The following is a 24,255-nucleotide window of genomic DNA, read 5'->3' on the forward strand; positions in this document are numbered from 1 at the left end:
TATCACATGAATTAAGCACAGAGACTAGGCTCTTGTATTCACCAGTACACTTCACCAGTCCAGTGCACTTGCCTATAACAGATTTAATCTCAAACAGTTGTTCATCTATCTCAATATTATAGCTGTATGACGACCTACTAAATGTCTATTCAAGGATATTGGCACTGGATGGAAGTTTGCTCCTCAAATGGCTCATATTGTGTTTCTATAGCTAGGTTTCCATCAAATTGGGGACAAATTTCCATGCGAATATTCTAAAATCTGCATAAATAAAATATGCCCATTTTTTTACCAGTGGTGTTTCCACCAAACCTACTTMTTGCAGATAGAAAAAACAGTGCGTGATGACGTAGTGCACACAAAATGTACTTTATCACTTTAGATATTTATTTGGTACATGAAATAATGTGTTTCTATCACATTTTTCAACTCTACCAATAGTTTTGTCACAAAAACTGTTGGGTTAAATAGTGAATTCCAAATGGTCTTGGCACATGTGCTCTACCCAACAGCTAACAGATAGTGCGTGTAGGCTAGTCTACATGATGAGATTATGGCTAAGAGCCAGAATATTTGTCAATTTAATCGACACAAAAAGATCCACCTTGGGGTCAACTTTCCAAGGTGGATCTTTTTGTGTCGATTAAATTAATTATGTGAGAAATGGCAGTGCACAAATATCGATTTAGTAACCATCATATTAAAGTAAAACTTGTACTCACACTATGATATGGTGTGTGGTCCTCCCACTGCGATTATGGAAACCATGCAGTTTATTTGGCTACAAATGAAATAGCTGGCTGTTGGGCTGCAATCTGGTCTCAGAGCATTTCGTATTATTCTGCTCCTAAATATGACACAATCCATTTAGTATTATATGGTATTACGTATGGTATGTATTAATGTGTGGATGTCATTCGCCCGTTTCCATCAGGCCTGTAATGAAACCTGGTTTATAAGGGCAAAAAAAMAATGTGATAATGAGTTGAGTGTCAAAATGGCATGATAGTTTTACACAGATTCCCTCCACCAGTCAGTCAAGTAGCTTAGTGGCCACTGAGATAACAGAAATTATGTTCTGAGCTATTTGGTCAGCTTCAAGTCTGTAGGGTGACATAACTGATGAATAGATAATGTAAACATCAAACAAACAAAAACAGAAACGCATACAGGGTTTTTACATTCAAATAAATGTAAAAAGGTTAAGAGTACTGATTTCATTACCTTCTTATTCTTATAGCGCATAGTATGTGGCAAAGTAATTATTTAAATCTACCTGAATAGGATTCTTTTTTAATTTTTAAAATAATTTTATGGATGTAAAATTAAGCAAGAATAATGATCAAATCACTCACATACTTTTCCTTAGTGGAGAATCTTGGACTATCAAAAATAAAAAGAACATCAAGCTTGCAGATCGATGTCCCTAACAAATCTTTTTTAAGCCAAGTCTAGCCGAAGATCCACCCAGAACATAGTCACATAAACAGATCAACAAAATGTACATTTCGAATATACACTACATGACCAAAAGTATGCGGACACCTGTTCGTATAACATCTCATTCCAAAATCATGGGCATTAATATGGAGTTGTTCCCCCTTTTGCTGTTATACTAGCATCCACCCTTCTGGGAAGGCGTTCCACTAGATGTTGGATCATTGCTGCGGGGACTTGCTTCCATTCAGCCACAAGAACATTGGTGAGGTCGGGCACTGATGTTGGGTGATTAGGCCTGGCTCGCAGTCAGCATTCCAATTCATCCCAAAGGTGTTCGATGGGGTTGAGGTGAGGGCTCTGTGCAGGCCACTCAAGTTCTTCCACACCGATCTCGACAAACCATTTCTGTATGCACCCCATACAGTTGGCAATATGAATTTACGCAGGTAGCGTTCTCCTGGAATCCACCAAACCCAGATTTCCCTACGAACTGCCAGGTGGTGAAACGTTCACCACTCCAAAAAATGTGCTTCCACTGATCCAGTCCAATGGCAGTGAGCTTTACACCACTCCAGCTTATGCTTGGCATTGTACATGGTGATCTTAGGCTTGTGTGCCATGGAAACCCATTTCATGAAACTACGGACTAACAGTTATTGTGCTGATGTTGCTTCTAGAGGCAGTTTGGAACTCGGTAGTGAGTGTTGCAACCGAGGACAGCACTCGGTGGTCCCGTTCTGTGAGCTCGTGTGGCTTTCCACTTTGCGGCTGAGCTCCTAGATATGCTCCTAGATATTTCCACTTCACAATAACAGCACTTACAGTTGACTGGGGCAGCTCTAGCAGGACAGAAATCTGACATATTGACTTGTTGGAAAGGTGATATCCTATGGTGGTATATATAGTGTATTAACAAATAATTTCGTTGAACGGGTAATATCTATGAGTTATTTTAAAGTGTGTCTCTCACTTTCTATGATAAGGTCCATACCTTTTTTTTTACAACACATTGCAACTTCCACCTACATTTTTTAAATCAATAATTGAGACACTTACTATGGTTGAATTGACAACTGATGGATCTGTACTGACCACAGTTTGTTTCAAACAACTGTTTTTTAAACAAATAGGCGACTTACGTTGTGAATGGCAAATTTTACAAAATGTGGGGAGAAAAAAAATGACATTAACTTCCCGTGCAATGTTTGTCATGTAAATGTTATTTTCCTTGAATCAAAGACAGTACAGTATAAAGATAGGCAGAAACTGCTTCTCCAAAATAAATCCCTGATCACACTTGTAGGCGATGTCATGGCGAAGTTGGCTAGCTAAGTTCATGCGTAGAAATACATCATCGTGTCTAATGATAAGTCTCAAGCCAACTGCTTTTCATCGGCAGGTTTTCTTGTCATTGTCCTTAATTTATAAACACAATTTTTCTCCACACATATATTATATATGGAATAATCGGGATATATTGTATAAAAATACTTCTTTGTTTTTAGAATATAAATAATATCCTATTGGTAAGCCAACTGGTAAATCCAGAGGGTCTTTTACTCAGTTATAAGGAATTCTTATCACTTTACAAGGTCCCTGTAACACCTAAAGATTTTGCAATTGTTTTAGACGCCATTCCCTCAGGTGTTGCTCTGTTATTCAGGAACGTGTCAAGACCTGCCCCTCAGAGCCTACCTTCTATTGACCCTGTTGACTCATCAGTAGGAAAGATTTGTTTCTCTTCTGGTCCATTCAACAACAGAGCGATACAGACCTTGTTTCAGCAGGATGTTGTATCTATACCTTATGTCATGCCTTAATGGAATGGATTTATTGATAATATCTGTTGGAAAAAAGTTTGGATGTTGCCACACACATACCTACTTGTTAACAAAATTAAGGAAGTTTCCTTTAAAATTATTCATAAATATTATCCTGCCAACCACTATATGAAGAAGTTTAAGGAAAACATCAACTCAAATTGCTCCTTTTGTAATGACCACCCAGAAACAGTGTTGCATCTTTTTTGGCATTGTATACATGTAAGAAAACTGTGGCAAGACATCAGTAGATTTATAATTGAACACATTTATGAAGATTTTACACTATTGTGGAGAGATGTACTGCTTGGATTCTTTACATACGATAAAAATAAGCTGAAACATTTTTATGTAATTAATTTCATTATTCTTTTGGCCAAATCTCATATACACAAATGTAAATTTACTAACAAAAAAACACATTTTCTTACCCTACAAAAAGATGAAGGAAAAGGAAACCGCACACTGCTCTTGATAGTATCACCGATATTTAATAAGCTTACGTATCGGCCACACGGCCTTCGTCAGAGCTTTTTACCCTACAAAAAGAAATGTAACTGTATTTTAAGACAGTTAAATACTTGTAAGTGTATGTATGTCCCTTAAGGTCCTTGTGTAATTGTAATGTGATATTGTACCCCCTAGCTCGATTGTCCATTATATATAATCTATATATACTTGTGTTCCCTTATGTACTTTCTGTATTGATTTGTTGTTAATAAAAAAATAACTAAAACAAATAATAGTCTCAAGCCAAACTGCGCATGTTCCYGCCGTCAAATCAAAGTTACTCCTTCGATATAAAGTTGTTTTTGACGTCAATTAAAACGTGTCAGTTTGTCACTTTCAAGAGGTTCGAGTAATAACATGTTCAGTACTTAAGACATTGGCTCGAATCTACGTTGTGCCTTCAGATTTCGAGAAAATTAACTACGAAATAAAGTTTTTTTTTCTCACTGATTTTGTAAACCCAAAATCCCAGCCTGGTCTGCTTGGTCTGTTCAGCAAGCGTTCCCGTAAATTTCGCGATGTTGCATCTCTGAGTTTAGAAACTCTGTGCCTGAGTCACAATGCCAACCAAAAGAGGATAATTCCTCCCACCAAAAAATGGCATGGCTAGAAGGGATACAGATTTTGTAAGGTACGTCATATTCCCGTTCACTACAAAGATATTTTGSGTTTTACACAGCAACGAGTTTTACAGCAGACGACTTGATTTTCACAWTCACTTGCTAGCTAGAGGGAAAATTGGGGAAAACCTAGTTACAATTTAACAATAAATATACTTTCTACTAAGCACTACATTATGATGTAAATACATACATGAATTGTTATCAGCTAGTAATTTTGTTATCGTGGAACTTAAAGAGGACAGCAGAGGTCCGTGTATGGAGATTGTGATAACTGTCGTTTCTCTGTTCTACTTGATCATTATTGCACCCTCCTGGTGTCCCAACTCTACCAGTCCGCGATGAGAAGAATGGAAATCTTTATCTTCTTTTCATATACTAACTGGCCACCAGACTACAGAAACTATAGAAATTGAACTGAAGTAATGGAATAGCAATAACTATAACGTTAAATAGGAATATGGCATGAGAGTGGCCTGCACAGAGCCCTCACCTCTACCCCATCGAACACCGACTGCGAGCAAGGCCTAATCGCCCAACAGTGCCCGACTTCACTAACGTTTGTGGCTGAATGGAAGCAAATCCCCGAAGCAATGTTCCAACATCTAGTGGGACGCCTTCCCAGAAGAGTGGAGGGTTATAAAGCAGCAAAGGGGGGACCAACTCCATATTAATGCCCATGATTTTTGGAATAAGCTGTTAGCAAATGTAGTGTATTTTAGCATGTCCCAATTTATAGCTTAGTTCCCGTGATGCATCACTCCTCCATTTTTCATGTGACCACAGACTGCCAATAAAATCGCGTTTGAGACATTCCGATTTAGCGATTGGCTGAACTCGGATGAAAATATTTAAAGTTTGAAATACTACAGTCCGCACGAAAGAGCGCCAGGAATCAAATTGTTTTTGTTAAAATTAGCTAGCCATCTACAAGATAATTGTTCGAGAGAAATTCGAGAGCAAAGATTTGGTAATGACAATTTTGGATTGGTTGGCTATGTAACATAGGTAGCTAACGTTAGCAAATATATTGAAGTGATAATCGCTAGTTATCAACAGTAGATAGCTAGCTAATTAACGGTAGCTAGCTGCCTAGTTAGAATAACAGTAATTTATGTTATGCTTATGTTAACTAACTAATACAACATTTGCGTTTTTCAATTGAAAAACGGTAACGATATTTGTTACAGTTGACGTTGGCAGGATTTTGAGTGTTCTGCAAACATGGCTTCGAACAACTTGTTCAATGTTGCCAAAAAGGATGAGAAGGGGAGAAATATTCAAGTCGTTGTGAGATGCAGGTAAGCTAAACGTGACTTGTATGAAACCAGTTGGGACTTAAATACAAACATTTGGTATTCAAGTATTCACACCCCTTGCGCGTTATTCTAAAATTGCTTAAATAAAAACATAATTCTACACACAATACCCCATAATGACAAAGCAAAAACAATGTTTTGATACGTTTTTGCAAATGTATTAAAAATAAAAAAAACATACCTTATTTATGGAAGTATTCAGACCCTTTGAGACTCGAAATTGAGCTCAGGTGCTTCCTGTTTCCATTGATCATCCTTGAGATTTTTCTACAACTGGATTTGAGTCCACCTGTGGTAAATTGATTGGACATGATTTGAAAAGGCACACACCAGTCTATGTAAGGTGCCACAGTTGACAGTACATGTCAGAGGAAAACCAAGCTATGAGGTCAAAGGAATTGTCCTTAGGGCTCCAAGACAGGATTATGTCGAGGCACTTTCAATGTCTGCAGCATTGAAGGTCCCCAAGAAGTGGCATCCATGATTCTTAATTGGAAGAAGTTTGGAACCACCAAGAACTCATCCTAGAGCTGGCTGCACGGCCAAACGGCGCAATCGGGGGASAACAGCCTTTGTCAGCGTGACCATCGGGTTATGGTCTGGGTTCGTCTGTGGAGATGGAAGAACCTTCCAGAAGGACAACAATCTCAGCAGCACTCCACCAATCAGGCCTTTTATGGTAGAGTGGCCAGATGGAAACCACTCCTCAGTAAAAGGCACATGACAGCCCGCTTGGAGTTTGCCAAAAGGAACCTAATGGAATCTTAGACCATGAGAAACCAGATTCTCTGGTCTGATGAAACCATTATTGAACTCTGGCCTGAATGCCAAGCGTCATGTCTGGAGGAAACCTGGCACCATCCCTACGGTGAAATATGGCGGTGGCAACATCATTTTGTGGGGATATTTTTCAGCGGCAGGGAGAATAGTCAGGATTGAGGGAAAGATGAGTGGAGCAAAGTACAGAGATCGTTGATGAAAACGTGCTCCAGTGCTCTCCGGACCTCAGACTGGGTTTAAGGTTCACCTTCCAACAGGACATCGACCCTAAGCACACAGCCAAGACAACTCAGGATTGGCTTCAGGACAAGTCTCAATGTCCTTGAGTGGCCCAGCCAGAGCCGGACTTGAAGCCGATCGAACATCTCTGGAGAGACCTGAAATAGCTGTGCAGCGACGCTCCCCATCCAACCTGACAGAGCTAGAGAGGATCTGCAGAGAAGAATGGGAGAAACTACCCAAATACAGATGTGCCAAGCTTGTAAGTGTCATACCCAAGAAGACTCGAGGCTGTAATCGCTGCCAAAGGTCCTTCAACAAAATACTGAGTAAAGGGTCTGAATACTTATGTAAGTGATATTTCAGTAAAAAAATATATAAACATTTGCAAAAATGTCTGAACCTTTTTGCTTTGTCATTATGGGGTGTTTGATTGAGGGGGGGCTGTAARGTAATAAAATGTAGGGAAAGTCAAGGGGTCTGAATACTTTAAGAATGCACTGTATCTAGGCTTAACTAATGTCTCGCTAACTTTTCTGCCCTTGCTTTTTCAGACCCTTCAACAACGCGGAACGCAAGTCTGCCTCCCATGGGGTCATTGATACGGTTGAAAACAGAAAAGAGATCAATGTGCGAACGGGAGGGATTGGCGACAAGGCAGCTAGGAAAATGTACACTTTTGATATGGTAACTAATGTAGCTAATGTTGTCTAAAATGGACTAACACTAATATCTACTTGGGTTGGAAGGCCATCTGTTCTTAAGGTTGCACATTTAAGTTACATGTTATCAAACCCTCAGGTTTTCGGTCCAGCTGCAAAGCAAATCGACGTCTACAAGAGTGTTGTCTGTCCCATTTTGGATGAAGTGATAAGTGGATACAACTGTACAGTTTTTGCGTAAGTACTAGGTAATAACTGACATCAAAATCGCCTTTATTTGACAGGTACATTTACTCATATTCTGAATTTTACTTGCTGATATGGTGCTGCAAGCCATAGAACTGGGAATGGTCACGGACCTCATGATACTATCTGATGTTGTCTAACAACAAGTAACTCTTTATCCACACTATAGCAGAGGGTGTTCTTTAATGGAAGCCTTTCCAACGTAATCCAGGTAGAATCAGGAATTCCCCAGGGCAGCTGTCTAGGCCCTTTACTTTTTTCTTTCTTTACTAATGACATGCCACTGGCTTTCAGTAAAGCCAGTGTGTCTAAGTATGCAGATGACTCAAAACTGTGCACTTCAGCTACTTCAGCAAGTGAAATTACTTCAACACTTATCAAGGAGCTGCAGTCTGTTTCAGAATGTTTGGAAATAAGTTAGTCCTAAATCTTTCAAACTAAAAGCATTGTGTTAGGTACAAATCATTCACTAAACCTCAAGCAAATCTTGTAATGTATATGGAAATTGAGCAATTTGAGATGACTAAACTGCTTGGAGTAAACCTGGATTGTGAACTGTCATGGTCAAAACATGTTGTTGCAACAGTAGCTAAGATGGCGAGAAGTCTGTTTTTATAATAAAACGCTGCTCTGCCTCAACACTATCAAGGCAGGTCCTACAGGCCCTAGTTTTGTCGCACCTGGACTACTGTCCAGTCGTGTGGTCAGGTGCCACAAATTACAGTTTGCCCGGAACAAGGCAGTACAACAGAGCCATGGCTACATGGAACCCTTCTCCAGATCTGTGCCTCGACACAATCCTGTCTCTGAGCTCTATGGACAATTCCTTTGACCTCATGGCTTGGTTTTTGTATATAGACAGGTGTGTGCCTTTCCAAATCATGTCCAATTGAGTTTACCACAGGTGGACTCCCAAGTTGTATAAACATCTCAAGGATGATCAATGGAAATAGGGTCTGAATACTTACAGTTGAATTCAGAAGTTTACATACACCTATGCCAACTACATTTAAACTCAGTTTTTCACAATTCCTGACATTTAATCCTAGTAAAAAATTCCCTGACTCGGGTCAGTTAGGATCACCACTTTATTTTAAGAATGTGAAATGTCAGAATGATAGTAGAGAATTATTTTATTTCAGCTTTTATTTCTTTCATCACATTCCCAGTGGGTCAGAAGTTTACATGCACTCAATTAGTATTTGGTAGCATTGCCTTTAAATTGTGTAACTTGGGTCAAACGTTTCAGGTAGCCTTCCACAAGCTTCCCACAATAAGTTGGGTGAATTTTGTCCCATTCCTCCTGACAGAGCTGGTGTAACTGAGTCAGGTTTGTAGGCCTCCTTGCTCACACATGGTTTTTCAGTTCTGCCCACAAATTTTCTATAGGATTGAGGTTAGGGCTTTGTGATGGCCACTCCAATACCTTGACTTTGTTGTCCGTAAGCCATTTTGCCACAACTTTGGAAGTATGCTTGGGGTCATTGTCCATTTGGAAGACCCATTTGCGACCAAGCTTGAACTTCCTGACTGATGTCTTGATGTTGCTTCAATATATCCACATAATTTTCCACCCTTATGATGCCATCTATTTTGTGAAGTGCACCAGTCCCTCCTGCAGCAAATCACCCCCACAACATGATGGTGCTTCACGATTGGGATGGTGTTCTTCGGCTTGCAAGCCTCCCCCTTTTTCCTCCAAACATAACAATGGTCATTATGGCCAAATAGTTCTATTCTTGTTTCATCAGACCAGAGGACATTTCTCCAAAAAGTACGATCTTTGTCCCCATGTGCAGTTGAAAACCAGTAGTCTGGCTTTTTTATGGTGGTTTTGGAGCAGTGGCTTCCTCCTTGATGAGCGGCCTTTCAGGTTATGTCGATATAGGACTAATTTTACTCTGGATATAGATACTTTTGTACCTGTTTCGTCCAGCATCTTCACAAGGTCCTTTGCTGTTGTTCTGGGGTTGATTTGCACTTTTCGCACCAAAGTACYWTKATCTCTAGGAGACAGAACACGTCTCCTTCCTGAGTGGTATGACGGCTGCGTGGTCCCATGGTGTTCCTACTTGCGTACTATTGTTTGTACAGATGAACGTGGTACCTTCAGGCGTTTGGAAATTGCTCCTAAGGATAAACCAGACTTGTGGAGGTCCACAATTTTTTTTCTGATGTCTTGGCTGATTTTTGAAAGATTTTTTCCCCCCCCTGGTGTCAAGCAGAGGCACTGAGTTTGACGGTAGTCCTTGAAATATGTCCACAGGTACACCTCCAATTGACTCAGGCTAATTGACATCATTTATCAGAAGCTTCTAAAGCCATGACATTTTCTGGAATATTCCAAGCTGTTTAAAGGCACAGTCAATTTAGTGTATGTAAACTTCTTACCCATTGGAATTGTTATACAGTGAATTATAAGTGAAATAATCTGTCTTTACACAGTTGTTGAAAAATTGACTTGTCATGCGCAAAGTAGATGTCCTAACCGACTTGCCAAAACTATAGTTTGTTAACATGAAATTTGTGGAGTGGTTGAAAATCGAGTTTTAATGACTCCAACCTAAAGTATGTTAACTTCTGACTTCAACTGTATGTAAATAAGGTTTTTCAGTTTTATTTTTAATACATTTGCAAAAAAATAATATTGAATCCATTTTAGAGTATGGCTGTAACGTAACAAAATGTGGGGATTCGAGGTGTTAGTATACTTTCCGAATGCACCATAACTGCCTTAATGTTGCTGGACTCTGCGAAGAGCCTTAATAATAATAAATATAAACATATTGCTCACTATGTCTGCTGCAGAGGAACAAGAGCCATGAGAAAACAKGTTTTGATGAGTCATGGAAATAAAAGTACTGAGAACTGGTGCAAGAATAACATTTRGTCAGTGTCCAAACGGCAACTTGTTTTCTCATGGCTCTTGTCCCTCTGCAGCAGACATGGTGAGCAATATGTTTATATTTATTAAGGCTCTTCGCAGAGTCCAGCAACATTAAAGCAGGTACAGTGCATTCGGAAAGTATACAGACACCGACTCCACACATTTTGTTATGTTACAGCCTTATTCTAAAATATATATATTCCCCTTCACTAGCAAGCAATAGACAACATTTAGTGGCAGAGTACAGCGCAATCCACAAATTAACAAACAAACATGATCAGCGACCAAACACCSKSMGCCKCCCCRSRCCCCCCCCCCCCCCCCAAAAGAAGCTGACATTGGCCACTGAAGACTTGTCTGTCTGTTTTTATAAAAGATTTTTGATTGAACGGTTTTTGTCATGTAGATATGGCCAAACTGGAACAGGAAAGACCTTCACAATGGAAGGAGAAAGATCTCCAAATGAAGAATTTACATGGGAAGAGGTATAACATAATTGTCAGATTTGTCAGTTGACTGTTTTTGTTATTGTCCTCTGTGTACTAATGTGTGATTTGAATCTACTCTTTCAGGACCCTCTTGCTGGTATCATTCCCCGGACACTTCATCAGATATTTGAGAAGCTGTCTGAGAATGGGACAGAGTTTTCTGTCAAGGTTTCCTTGCTGGAGATTTACAATGAAGAGCTGTTTGACCTGCTGAGTCCTTGTCCCGATGTCACTGAACGCCTTCAATTGTTTGATGATCCACGTAATAAGGTAGTACTCACTCACATTTATGTACGTTCCTAATTAGTTGAATTCCACAAGTGTCAACACGTCACTGTTGTTTTCATAGACAACCTGCTATTCCACCAATAGGGTGGTGTTCTTAACCTAGTTATGAGATTTAAATGTACTTTATGTCCATCAGAGGGGTGTCATCATCAAGGGCCTGGAGGAAATCACGGTACACAACAAAAATGAGGTTTACCAGATTCTGGAGCGTGGATCTGCCAAGAGAAAAACTGCCTCCACTCTTATGAATGCCTACTCCAGGTAAACCTGCATGTCTCACCAGCTAAACTTCTCATAGCAAGGCGTTGTAGTGTTTGAATAGTTTAATATTGATCTAGCCCTTTTTGTTTTTCAGCCGCTCTCACTCGGTGTTCTCTGTCACGATTCATATGAAGGAGATCACCATTGAAGGAGAGGAACTGGTCAAGATTGGAAAACTGAATTTGGTACGGTTAACTGGTATTACCTACAAATATCATTGTCACGTATCCTCTACCAGTGACTTACAAAGAAAGATCACATATTTGTCCTGTATGTGCACCTGCTTGTGATGCCCATCAGGAATTCTCGCTAACGTGACCTCACCTTGTAGGTGGACCTTGCTGGCAGTGAGAACATCGGCCGATCGGGGGCTGTGGACAAGCGGGCGCGCGAGGCTGGCAACATCAACCAGTCTCTGCTGACACTGGGCAGGGTGATCACTGCACTGGTGGAGAAGAGGCCCCACGTGCCCTACAGGGAGTCCAAACTCACCCGTATCCTCCAGGACTCACTGGGAGGCCGCACCAAGACCTCCATCATCGCCACCGTTTCCCCAGCCTCTATCAACCTYGAGGTGTGTCTGGCTGTCTTATTGTCTCTTGGCACGTGTGTCCAGATTGATGCCTAGTTTTTATCAATGCCTCAATACTCTTAACTTTTCATTTCATGAAATCCCAAGGAAACTCTGAGCACGCTGGAATATGCCAACAGGGCCAAGAACATTATGAACAAGCCTGAGGTGAACCAGAAGTTGACAAAGAGAACTCTTATCAAGGTAAATATAAGAACTGAAACTCTAAATTGAAATTTGGAGAGTTCTCTGTTTACTTTATGTATGTTTTTAAGAATATCTTATTTGGTAAAATGTCTGGACTAAAATATTGTATTTTATCAGGAATACACAGAAGAAATTGAGCGTCTAAAACGGGATTTGGCTGCCACTCGTGACAAGAATGGAGTGTATTTGTCGTCTGAGAACTATGAGTAATTGCCCATTGTACAACACACATATATTTTGTTCATGAACCAAATGTTTTTACTAAAATCTGTATTGGAATGTGATCACTTCAAAAGGAGAAAGTAAAGGAGTTTAACATTTTAATTTATCACCCCACAGGAGCATGGCAGGCGCGATATCTTCCCAAGAGGAGCATATAACAGAATACACCGAGAAGATTGCATCAGTGGAGGAGGAGCTGAAGAGAGTAAGCATGTTTAAAAATGTCATTTTACTTCCTGTTTTTGGATGAGCTGAGCAATGGCTACCGGCTCCACATGACTAATCCAAAAATATTGTAACCGTCCCTCCTTCCCAGGTCTTTGAGCTGTTTGAGGATAGCAAGGATAAGCTGGACCAGTGCATCAATGATCTGGAGGAGAAGAACCATAAGCTGGAGGTGACTCACAAGGACCTGCAGGAGACCAAGCAGAAGCTCACTGAGGAGGCGTTTATAGTGTCTGAGCTGGCCACCACCGAGGAGAAACTGTATACCGCTGCAGACAAGGTTAGGGTGACGACGTTACGGCCAGTACGAAAATGTATACACTCACTGCTGTAATTCGCTCTGGTTAACAGTTTAGTCTAAYTGACTAAAATGTCATTTGAGAATGTACTGTATATTAAAATGACTGTCTGTTTTCACGATTTAACCTCTTTTTCTTTTTTTCTCCAGTTGCTGACAACTGTTGATGTGAGCACCAAAGACGTATCTGACCTGCATGCTAAGCTAGAGAGGAAGAAGAAAGTTGAGGAGCAGAACTCTGAAATCCAGATTAGTTTTACCGACCACATGGATGCTATGTTCAGCCAGATGCAGAACTCTGTGGAAGACCAGCGCAACAAGCACCAGAGCATGCTGGACTCCTACAAAACCTCAGTTGGTGAGCAGCTTGAAATGGACCGGTAGTTTACAAGAGTGATATGAGCGCATCATAGGAATTAATATCTGATTGAATGTCTTTTGCTCCCTCAGAGGGTCTTCTTACAGTCAARGACAAAGCGCTCAAAGGTGCCATGGCTACTGTAGCCACGTCCTTCTGCGGCATCAATAACCTGTTTACTGATGGCATGACCAAGTGTCAGGCTAAGTTGATGGAGCAGGAGACTCTGTGTGTGGAGGCCAAAAACACTCTGCACCAGGTTTTGGTAAGGATAGAAATTAAGCCATGTCTGTTCTCTTCCGGTGTTTTTTTCCTCTTTTTTCTGTCTTCTGTTTTTGTACACATCTGTATAAAGAGATGTGTGAGATATTTCTTGATAAATATGATCCTGTTTTAACAGGAGGAGCATAAGCTGGAGCTTGAGGAGGTCCTGGTGGCCCAGATGTTGCCTGGTTTCAGTGCCATCATGGCCATGAATGACAGCCTGAAGAAGACACTGGGGAGCCACCATGCCCTGGCAGCTAAGGTAAGGGAAGCTGGCTGAAATAATGCATTGAATATACTCTAAATACTTTGCGTATGCATGTGTTAGACAATTTAATGAATGCTTTCCTTTTTCCCAGATGGCGTCCATGAAGGTGGAGATGACGTCGTTCTTCAGTGGCCATGCCCAGGACCTGGCTGCCCTGAGGGAGACTGCCACAGCAGGTCTCGGCTCCCTAAAGACTGAGCACAACAACCTGAAGGAACAGATCAGCAGAGCAGACAAGGAGCATCGAACGGTACGGCCTGGGATCGACTTGGAGTGGTCTATAAAGTGTCTTCTCTTATCACCCTCTGCAATCATCTGAAAAAACAAGATGTCAAAGTAATACACCTTGATGCACAATAGGGTTGCTCGGCAATGTCTACTCTGCTTTTATTCCGTTGGTCCAGTCCCTGTTAGACATCTGGATGTTGACAACAACAAAAAATAACTCTTCTCACTATCGAGGATGTTTGGTCAACATGTGTGCTTTTTGATCTGACCTTGTGACATCACCTCCCCTACAGGGCATGACCCAAGTGATCCAGTGTCTGCAGAACCAGCTCAACCTCCTGGCCATGGAGACCCAGAATAACTACGCCGGCCTGYTGAGTGCCTCCGACGCCTTGCAGGTCCCTGTCCAGTCCCTTCAGCAGACCCTGCAAACGTAAGTGCAACTGGGCTGTCTTAACTGGGCCATTGGCCTAATGTGACGTGATATATCTGTCCATGGCGTAGGGCTGTCCCGACTCATTTTTTTTTTGTGTGTGTGGTTGACCAAAAGTCGTCTAACTATTGTAATTCTCAATGGATGTATAAACAGCTGCTGTTTGAGGTGAAAACATTACTTTTTACAGGTCATTAGTCATGGTGTGTTAAGCCAATCAGAAATACTATCATACCCCCCCCCCCCCCCCCCCCCCACAATTTTTATTTTATTTGTGCCTACATTTTCACGGTAGCTTATAGGCCTACTTCTATGTGTGCGTGTCCTTAATCAACATCGACCGCAGAACTCCAAACAAAAGACTACTAAATTGACAATTTGTAAAATGGAATGAAATAAACCAAAACTGTAGCATAGGTTGTGCACTCAGCGAACAATGTGTCCGTGATAAATGGCCATTATACCACGGCTAAGGGCTGTGTCCAGGCACTCCGTGTTGCGCATACGAACAGCCCTTAGCCGTGGTATATTGGCCATATACCACACCTCCTCGGGCCTTATTGCTTAAATATACTACTGGTGATATATGTAATGGGGTATTGATATATGCAAACAATTCACACAATGAAGTTATGAATGTGCAAAAATCTGCGGGAGAGCGCGCATTCTGGAGAGAGAAGTGCATTGTGCGTGCTCAATCCGACGTCTGCATTGGCCATGCAGGATTTACAGTGATATGGTCTCATCAGATGTCGGCATTCATACTTCTTGCGCTTAACGGCACAATGCACAGCTGTTCTCAAAGAAGTGAGTTTGTGTGTATACAGGATGTACCGCCCCCACCTACCGTCAACCAATCATGTCAATGCAGAGCTGTACAGATCCCTTCTCATTGTTACAACATTTGGGAGGCGCATGGCGATGCAGTGCAGAGCTTGATTTCGCCTCTATGCCTCTGGAGGCTCCGCAATTGCGTCAATCTCTCCATATGGAGCCTCAAACCACATTTTCGGATCAAACATAAATTGGCTTTTAGTCTTGGCCTCCAATGGATTAGTTCTCGGAGTTGGGCGTGTGTTTTAGTCGAGCAGTAACACACAATCTTGGTCGACCAACAGCCTAACGACCAAACAATTGACCGGTTGACTAATTGGAGTCCGCCCTACCATGTCGTTGACTTTGTCCATTGAATCTGCATATTACTCTTTTCACTTGTTTGCCAGTGCATAGCCTCTAATTCATTTGATTCCGTCTTCCAGGAGATGCAGTGCAGCTGAGAACCAGACCGCAACCCAAAAGGAGTGTCTAGAGTCCACCACCGCCTGCCTTATCTCTGAGGTCCAGCAGACTGCCCAGGAGGCCCAGCATACGGTGGAGGAGTGCTCCGTCTACTGCAGCCACCTGCACAGCTCTCTGACTCAACTGTGTGAGAGGAGTCTGCAATGGTGTGCCTCCACCAAGGACAGCACTGACTCCCAGGCTCAGCTCACCCTGATGAGAGAGAACACCGCCTCTGCTCAGACCCTGCTTCAGGTAAACTATACACTCAGACAGAATATTGTGCAGTTTTACCTCAAACAGGTACTTGGTGGTACTTTATGAAATGGAGTACTAAAATGTATTTTTGCTATTTTGCCAAATTCTTGGCCTGGAAGTTTCAGTTGTAAGAAATGATAAAAGATAAGAATACAAACAAAGTAAATCGCTTATTAGAATAGAATAAACGTTTTAGTATAATACAGGAAGGCACAATTTATAGTCCAATATTTTCATGGGTTTTGGGGAAGGCAGGGATTGGGGGGGTGGGAGTGTTTTATATTGTGCAGTATTTAGCAATCATTAGTAATATATCTGTGTGTCATGAATGTACTGTATGTGTGCTCTAAGGTTTGTAGAGTCTGCAGTCCAGTTCAAGTGTTTAGCAGTCTGATGCCATGTTGGATACCAACAGGATCAGACCGTTTTATCAGACCTCATTAAGGGCTGACCCCATTTAGTTGACTGGACGATAGGCTGTTGGTCGATCAAGATTTTCTTAGTCGAGCAATCGCAAATCGTTTATTCATGGTGCACGAGCTGTCTGATTCACCCCTGTTTCGGTAGACAAAACAATTGCGGCCACGGGGATGGCACAGTCTTCACTCTAAAACATGTGAAACCTGAAATTGTWWATGGTTATATTATGTGAAAATAATTATGCACCACTAATAAATAATATTTTGTAACATGCGCATTCTCCCGTGTTGGATAGCGGTCGCTGTCCGCGGTTCTGAAACAATCTTCAGTGTGCCGTTGAATTGGRGCCTTTCCCTATGTTCCTAAATACATAATAGCAAAGTTAACCAGCGTATTGGTGTTGAGAACAATGTGGCGGAGGCAGCAGCGGAGTGAGGAAACAGTTCTTGCCTTTTAATTGTCTAAGAAAATGTAGGCGATTGAATTTTATATTAGTACCAGTCAGAAGTTTGGACACCTACTCATTAAAAGGGCTTTTCTTTATTTTTACTATTTTCTACATTGTAGAATAATAGTGAAGACATCAACTATGAAATAACACATGGAATCATGTAGTAACAAAAGTGTTAAACAAATCTTGAAGGAGTTCCCACATATGCTGAGAGCTTGTTGGCTGCTTTTCTTTCACTCTGTGGTCTAACTCATCCCAAACCATCTCAATTGGGTTGAGCTTGGTGATTGTGGAGGCCAGGTCATCTGAAACAGCACTCATCACTCTTTATTGGTCAAATAGCCCTTACACAGCCTGGAGGTGTGTTGGGTCATTGTCCTGTTGAAAAACAAATGGTAGTGCCACTAAGCGCAAACCAGATGGGATGGCGTATCGCTGCAGAATGCTGTTAGCTATCCTGCTCAAGTGTGACTTGAATTCGAAATAAATCACTGACCATGTCACCAGCAAAGCACCATCACACCTCTTCCTCCATGCTTCACGGTGGGAACCATGCATGCAGAGATCATCCATTCACCTACTCTGCGTCTCACAAAGACACAGCGGTTGGAACCAAAAATTTCTCATCAGACAAAAGGACACATTTCCACCGGTCTAATGTCCATTGCTTGTGTTTCTTGGCCCAAATAAGTCTCTTTTCTTATTGGTGTCCTTTAGTAGTAGTTTCTTTGCAGCAATTTGACCATGAAAGCCTGATTTACAGTCTCCTCTGAACAGTTGATGTTGAGATGTGTCTGTTACTTAAACTCTGTGAAGCATTTATTTGGGCTGCAATCTGAGGTGCAGTTAACTCTAATGAACTGATCCTCTGCAGCAGAGGTAACTCTGGGTCTTCCTTTCCTGTGGCGGTCCTCATGAGAGCCAGTTTCATCATAGCGCTTGATGGTTTTTGCGACTGCACTTGAAGCAACTTTCAAATTACTTGAAATGTCCTGGATTGACTGACCTTCATGTCTTAAAGTAATGATGGCCTGTCATTTCTCTTTGCTTATTTGAGCTGTTCTTCACATAATATGAACTTGGTCTTTTACCAAATAGGGCTTCCTTCTGCATACCACCTCTACCTTGTCACAACTGATTGGCTCAAACGCATTAAGATGTTAAGAAATTCCACATATTAACTTTTAGCAAGGCACACCTGTTAATTGAAATGCATTCCAGGTGACTACCTCATGAAACTGGTTGAAAGAATGCCAACGGGTGGCTACTTTGAAGAATCAGTTACTTTGATTTAATACTTTTGGTTACTACATGATTCTATATGTTTCTTAGATTTAATGTCTTCACTATTCTACAATATAGGAAAAAATAAGCCCTGGAATGAGTAGGTGTCTACTTTTGACCTGTACTGTGTGTGCATGTATCATTACGTGCTTGTATACATGCATACAGTGCATTCGGAAAGTATTCACACCCCTTGACTTTTTCCATGTTTTGATACGTAACAGCCTTATTCTAAAATTGATTTAAATTGTTGTATTACTCATCAATCTACACAATACTCCATAATGACAAAGCAAAAAAACAACTGAAATATTACATTTACATAAGTGTTCAGACCCTTTACTCAGTACTTTGAAGCACCTTCGGCAGCGATTACAGCCTCGCATCTTCTTGGGTATGACGCTACAAGCTTGGCACACCTGTATTTGGAGTTTATCCCATTCTTCTCTGTAGATCCTCTGAAGCTCTCAGGTTGGATGGGAAGTGTTGCTTCACAGCTATTTTCAGGTCTCTCCAGAGCTGTTCATGTCCGGTCTCTGGCTGGACCACTAAAGGACATTCATAGACTTGTCCCAAAGCCACACCTGCGTTCTTGGCTATGTGTCTAGGGTCATTGTCCTGTTGGAAGGTGAACCTTCGCCTCAGTCTGAGAACCTGCTCCAGAGCGCTCAGGACTTCATCAACGATCTCTCTGTACTTTGCTCCGTTCATCTTTGCCTTGATTCTGACTAGTCTCTCAGACCAGACCCTACAGCTGAAAAACATCCACACAGGATGATGCTGCCACCACCATGCTTCACTGTATAGATAGTGCCAGGTTTCCTACAGATATGAAGCTTGGCATTCGATCTTGGTTTCATCAGACCAGAGAATCTTGTTTTTATGGTCTGAGTGTTTGACTTTTGGCAAATTCCAAGCGGGCTGTCGTGTGCCTTTTACTGAGGAGTGGCTTCTGTCTGGTCACTCTACCATAAAGGCCTGATTGGTGGAGTGTTGCAGAGATGGTTGTCCTTCTGGAAGTTTCTCCCATTTCCACAGAGGACCTATAGAGCTCTGTCAGTGACCATTGGGTTCTTGGTCACCTCTCTGACCAAGGCCTTTCTCCCCCGATTTCCCAGTTTGGCTGTGTGGCCAGCTCTAGGAAGAGTCTTGGTGGTGCCAAACTAATTCCATTTAAGAATGATGGAGGCCACTGTGTTCTTGGCCCTTCAATGCTGCAGAATATTTTTGGTACCCTTCCCCAGATCTGTACCTCGACACAATCCTGTCTTGGAGCTCTACGGACAATTCCTTCGACCTCAMTGCWTYMRWTWMSKWAWYKRAWGCAKTGTCAACTGTGGGACCTTTATATAGACAGGTGTGTGTGCCTTTCCAAATCATGGCCAATCAATTGCATTTACCACAGGGGGAGTCCAATCAAGTTGTAGAAACATCTCAGGGATGATCAATGAAACAGGATGCACCTTAGCTCAATTTCGAGTCTCATCGCAAAGGGTCTGAATACTTATGTAAATGTATTTTTTTCATTTTTAATACATTTGCTCAAATTTCTAAACTGGTTTTTGCTTTGTCATTATGGGGTATTGTGTGTAGATTGCTGAGGATTCTTTAAAAAATATATATTTTAGAATAAGGCTAACAAAATGTGGAAAGTCAAGGGGTCTAWACTTTCCAAAGGCACTGTAGGCTACTGTATGTATCAGTCCTTCATGTCATGACACAGCATACGAGTCATTCATGCTTTYAAATGCAATCAAACATTTTTAGTTCAAAAATGGAATAAGAAAGGGAGCTTTGAATAATTTTCCTAAGCGATAAATAAACTGCAAATCACATGCATGCAACGGTCTTTGTCTTTGCTGTTTTAAGGGCTTATTTTTTTCCTTGACACTCTGGTACACTTAATTAGTGTTTGCACTTTTCCAAATGGTAAGAAAAAATAATATTGTATTCTAACCGCACCTGTTTGGTGCACAATACTCACGCATCGCATGCTCCTATACCCTCTTTAGGTCCAATAGATGTCTTCCACAGATCTGACTTTCCCTCCTGAGCAACCAGTAAACATTCGCCCGTTAAGAGTTATTTTATCTAAGAGTGCACTTAAAGCATCAGACCAGCTCGGCGCGTAGGGTATCTATATATGGAAAAGTACCTTTTTTTTCAGATTGGAAGAACGAACGGATGATTCTCGGTCAACCAACATTTGAGCGCATCAGAGTAGGATTCTATTGTATTCCTTTACACAGACCAGTGCGGCATAACCAATCAGAACTGCAGTAGACCTATGTGCAAATAGACATTGCCATATATGAATTTGTGCCATTCACTTTGAACTGGACTGTTTTACAGCATGAGCGGTTGTGATTTATTATGCAGCTGCTGCTTTGATCTCAAAACAATCGCATGTAGCGACGTGTGCACATTTTGTTCATATTATTTGCTAGTTAGTGAATTATTAGCCCAGTTATAGCAAATTCTTGCTTCCTACAAGATCACAAAACGCGTACATTTTCTAGCCATCTTTGAAAAGAGTGCCAGGTAGGGAGCTTTTCTTTGTCTTAAGGGGCAGTGTTGTATTTTGAGACGAGTCTGAATAAGCTAAGTAGCCAATAGGCACAGAGTAGCAAAACTTGTGTGATTCTCTTTAATAATGATATGGGAATAACTATGCCTTTTATTTTGGTTTCTTGTATCAAACACAACAATGTTCAGTCACCACCTTGTCTGAAGGAAAAGTCTCATGGAATGTAGGCCTACATTAAACATCACACATTGGCTGCTACTGTAGGCTGAATGATATAACCAATTTCCATGTTAATTTCTCATGGTGAATTTTCAAACAAACTTTTTTTTTTTTWATGGTAAGCCACTCTGGTAGGTGTACATTTATTATCAAATAATCAGTAGGCTATTTGGCCACTGAAACAGTAAAGTGGGTACAGCCTCTGTATTCACAGTAAACACGTGCTGGAAGTTGCACAGAAATTTCACACGGTTCAAGTTTGCACTCAGCAGACCTGAAATTTGCTCAGTGCCGGGAAATATTAGTAGTCTGGTACTACACTGTTCAGTTTTACAAAAATGGTTAGCTTTGAAATCGCTGAGCAGCTCATTACATGTCGGTATTCATCATAACTGAAATCCTGACCGGTGTTTCTCTGGTATGAATCAGAGGGTGGAGCAGAGCTGTGAGGAGAGGGTCCAGGAGGTGAGTGGTCAACTAAAGCAGCAGCAAGGGCTGGTGGAGGAGGGTCTGGAGGCCTTGAAAGAGCAGACGTCACTGGACCAGAACACTCTGGAACACCACCACGTAGAACTCAAGGCCCACATGGAGGATGGCGTGGTCAGTGTCCACAGTTTTCTCAGCGAGCAGCTCAAACAGGATGTTCCAACTGGTGAGCCTGACYCGGATGTAATGCCATCTAAAATGTTAAATTGGCTTTTTTCTTCTACGTGTATAGTCTGAGTCACTGACCTCTTGTTTTGTTCTGGCAGGTACAACTCCTCAGAGGAGAGAGTTTGTGTACCCATGTCTCCTGGCCAAGTCGAAGAGCAGAGCTGAACTGCTGGACAGCTTCCGCCACCAGCAGGAGGAGCTGCAGGCAGCCCTGTTCCAGTGTGACACAGTAGAGGAGGAGAAGCAGGTCGATCAGGTACACATTAGATCCCAATTTTACCCGGTTGGGTCATGTCGGTTTGGGGCAGATTAGTGTCATGATTACATTAAGGAAACTGTATACTAGAGGTCGACCGATTTATGATTTTTCAACACCAATACGAATTTTATTCGAGTACCAAAAAAAAGTCTGCAGATTTTTTTTWWATATATATATTTGTAATAATGACAATTACAACAATACTCAATTAACACTTTTTTTTATTTGAACTTAATATAATACATAAATAAATAATGAAACATGTTCAATTTGGTTTAATGCAAAAACACAGTGTTGGAAAAGAAAGTAAAATTGCAATATGTGCCATGTAAAAAACCTAACGTTTAAGTTCCTTGCTCTGAACATGAGAACATATGAAAGCTGGTGGTTCCTTTTTAACATGAGTCTTCAATTTTCCCAGTTAAGAAGTTTTAGGTTGTAGTTATTATAGGACTATTTCTCTCTATACCATTTGTATTTCATAGACCTTTGACTATTGGATGTTCTTATAGGCACTATAGTATTGCCAGCCTAATCTCGGGAGTTGATGGGCTTGAAGTCAATAACATCGCTGTGCTTCAAGTATTGCGAAGAGCTGCTGGCAAACGCAGGAAAGTGCTGTTTGAATGAATGCTTTACGAGCCTGCTGCTGCCTACCACCACTCAGACTGCCTTATCAAATCATAGACTTCATTATAATAGAATAAACACACATACGAGCCTTAGGTCATTAATATGGTCAAATCCGGAAACTATCATTTCGAAAACAAAATTGATTCTTTCAGTGAAATACGGAACCGTTCCCTATTTTATCGAACGGGTGGCAACCCTAAGTCTAAATTTTGCTGTTACATTGCACAACCTTCAATGTTATGTCATAATTATGTAAAATTCTGGCCAATTAATTACGGTCTTTGTTAGGAAGAGATGGTCTTCACACAGTTCGCAACGAGCCAGACAACCCAAACTGCTACATATACCCTGACTCTGCTTACACTGAACGCAAGAGAAGTGACACAATTACAGGCACCGCGTTGATTATATGCAACGCAGGACAAGCTAGTTAAACTGGTAATATCATCAACCATGTGTAGTTAACTAGTGATTATGTTAAGCTTTATTTTTTTTATGTAAGATTAAGTTTAATGCTAGCAAGCAACTTACCATGGCTCCTTGCTGCCTGCACTCACGTAACAGGTGGTCAGCCACGCAGTCTCCTTGTGGATTGCAATATAATCTGAGTCCAAAAATGCCGATTACCGATTGCTATGAAAACTTGAAATCGGCCCTAATTAAATCGGTCATTCCGATGAATTGGTCAACCTCTACTGTATACACCGACTATGAATGCTGACTGATCTTGACTATTCAGCATGTAACAGGCAATAATGACATTGGAAAGGGTGAAGTTTAGTGTACAGAATAGATGTTATGACATCTGTTACCATAGGACTCTCTGGAGGACGAGTTGAGCGGCTACAACGACAGCTATGTCACTGAGCCATCTTACATCGACGAAAACCTCATGTGCTATGAGACTGGAAGAGRGCCGTTCTTCAAGGTAAGATTACCCCAGTGTTTCTTTGTTAATAATGTACTGTTTCATCTCTCGCTCCTAGCCCCAGCTATGGCTTTGTTTGAATGTACTGTTTTCTCCTTTCAGCAAAAGAAGGCAGGCAAGAAGGAAAACAAACCCCTCAATCGATCCAAGATGGCAGAAAATGAAACTCACGATACCCCACTCAGGTCCAAATTACCACTCAGGTGTCAGAACTAGTAGAATGTGACTTTTACATTTCTTAACTATTTAATATTTTACCTGTCTTGAGTCTGTTTTTACTATTCTCTTAATCTGTTCTATGTTGGTAATGTTTTTTTTCCCTATTATGCAGTCTTAAAAGGATTGACTGACATGAATGAGCTAGAACATTTTTTAACTAATGTTCTATTGTCTGTATTAAACATATTTTTAAAGATGTCAGCGTCCTCTGATTGAAATATACACCACTTTCTTACCTTCACTTAGTGAACTGCACCACAAGCCCATAATTGGACGAATAAATGTAACATTTCTATAATTAAGCAATACGGCCCGAGGAGGTGTGGTATAATTGCCAATATACCACGGCTAAGGGCTGTATCCAGGCACACTGTGTTGGGTCGTGCTTTAGAACAGCCCTTAGCTGTGGTATATTAGCCATATACCACACCCCCCTTGTGCCTAATTGCTTAATTCTAGACTAGGTGCTTAAAATGCATCCTCCAATTGCAACGTCTACCTATATGCCCAC

At 41.2% G+C, this 24,255-nt stretch overlaps 1 protein-coding gene across 3 annotated transcripts; it reads left to right on the top strand.

Annotated features, from left to right (window-relative positions):
• The first annotated feature begins 4,310 nt into the window (after window positions 1-4,310).
• On the top strand, window positions 4,311-23,942 carry LOC111978159 (kinesin-like protein KIF11). 3 transcript variants are annotated; one of them, XM_024008047.2, is made up of 23 exons: window positions 4,311-4,401; window positions 5,581-5,691; window positions 7,263-7,395; window positions 7,510-7,607; window positions 10,910-10,988; window positions 11,076-11,261; window positions 11,416-11,540; window positions 11,635-11,725; window positions 11,872-12,114; window positions 12,220-12,315; window positions 12,436-12,524; window positions 12,658-12,745; window positions 12,857-13,045; window positions 13,214-13,421; window positions 13,514-13,686; window positions 13,822-13,947; window positions 14,045-14,203; window positions 14,475-14,614; window positions 15,874-16,147; window positions 21,481-21,703; window positions 21,804-21,961; window positions 23,415-23,525; window positions 23,628-23,942. In XM_024008047.2, the coding sequence occupies exons 2-23, from the start codon at window positions 5,615-5,617 to the stop codon at window positions 23,739-23,741; spliced, it is 3,180 nt and encodes a 1,059-aa protein (XP_023863815.1). In that variant the 5' UTR covers window positions 4,311-4,401; window positions 5,581-5,614; the 3' UTR covers window positions 23,742-23,942. The 3 variants fall into 3 exon arrangements, with proteins under 3 accessions (XP_023863815.1, XP_023863814.1, XP_023863816.1); XM_024008046.2 differs by lacking the exon at window positions 4,311-4,401 and adding an exon at window positions 5,213-5,360; XM_024008048.1 differs by lacking the exons at window positions 4,311-4,401; window positions 5,581-5,691; window positions 7,263-7,395 and having other exon boundaries at window positions 7,600-7,618.
• Window positions 23,943-24,255: the final 313 nt, after the last annotated feature.

The sequence above is a fragment of the Salvelinus sp. IW2-2015 genome, linkage group LG18 (genome assembly GCF_002910315.2).
Source record: "Salvelinus sp. IW2-2015 linkage group LG18, ASM291031v2, whole genome shotgun sequence".
NCBI classification, from domain to species: domain Eukaryota; kingdom Metazoa; phylum Chordata; class Actinopteri; order Salmoniformes; family Salmonidae; genus Salvelinus; species Salvelinus sp. IW2-2015.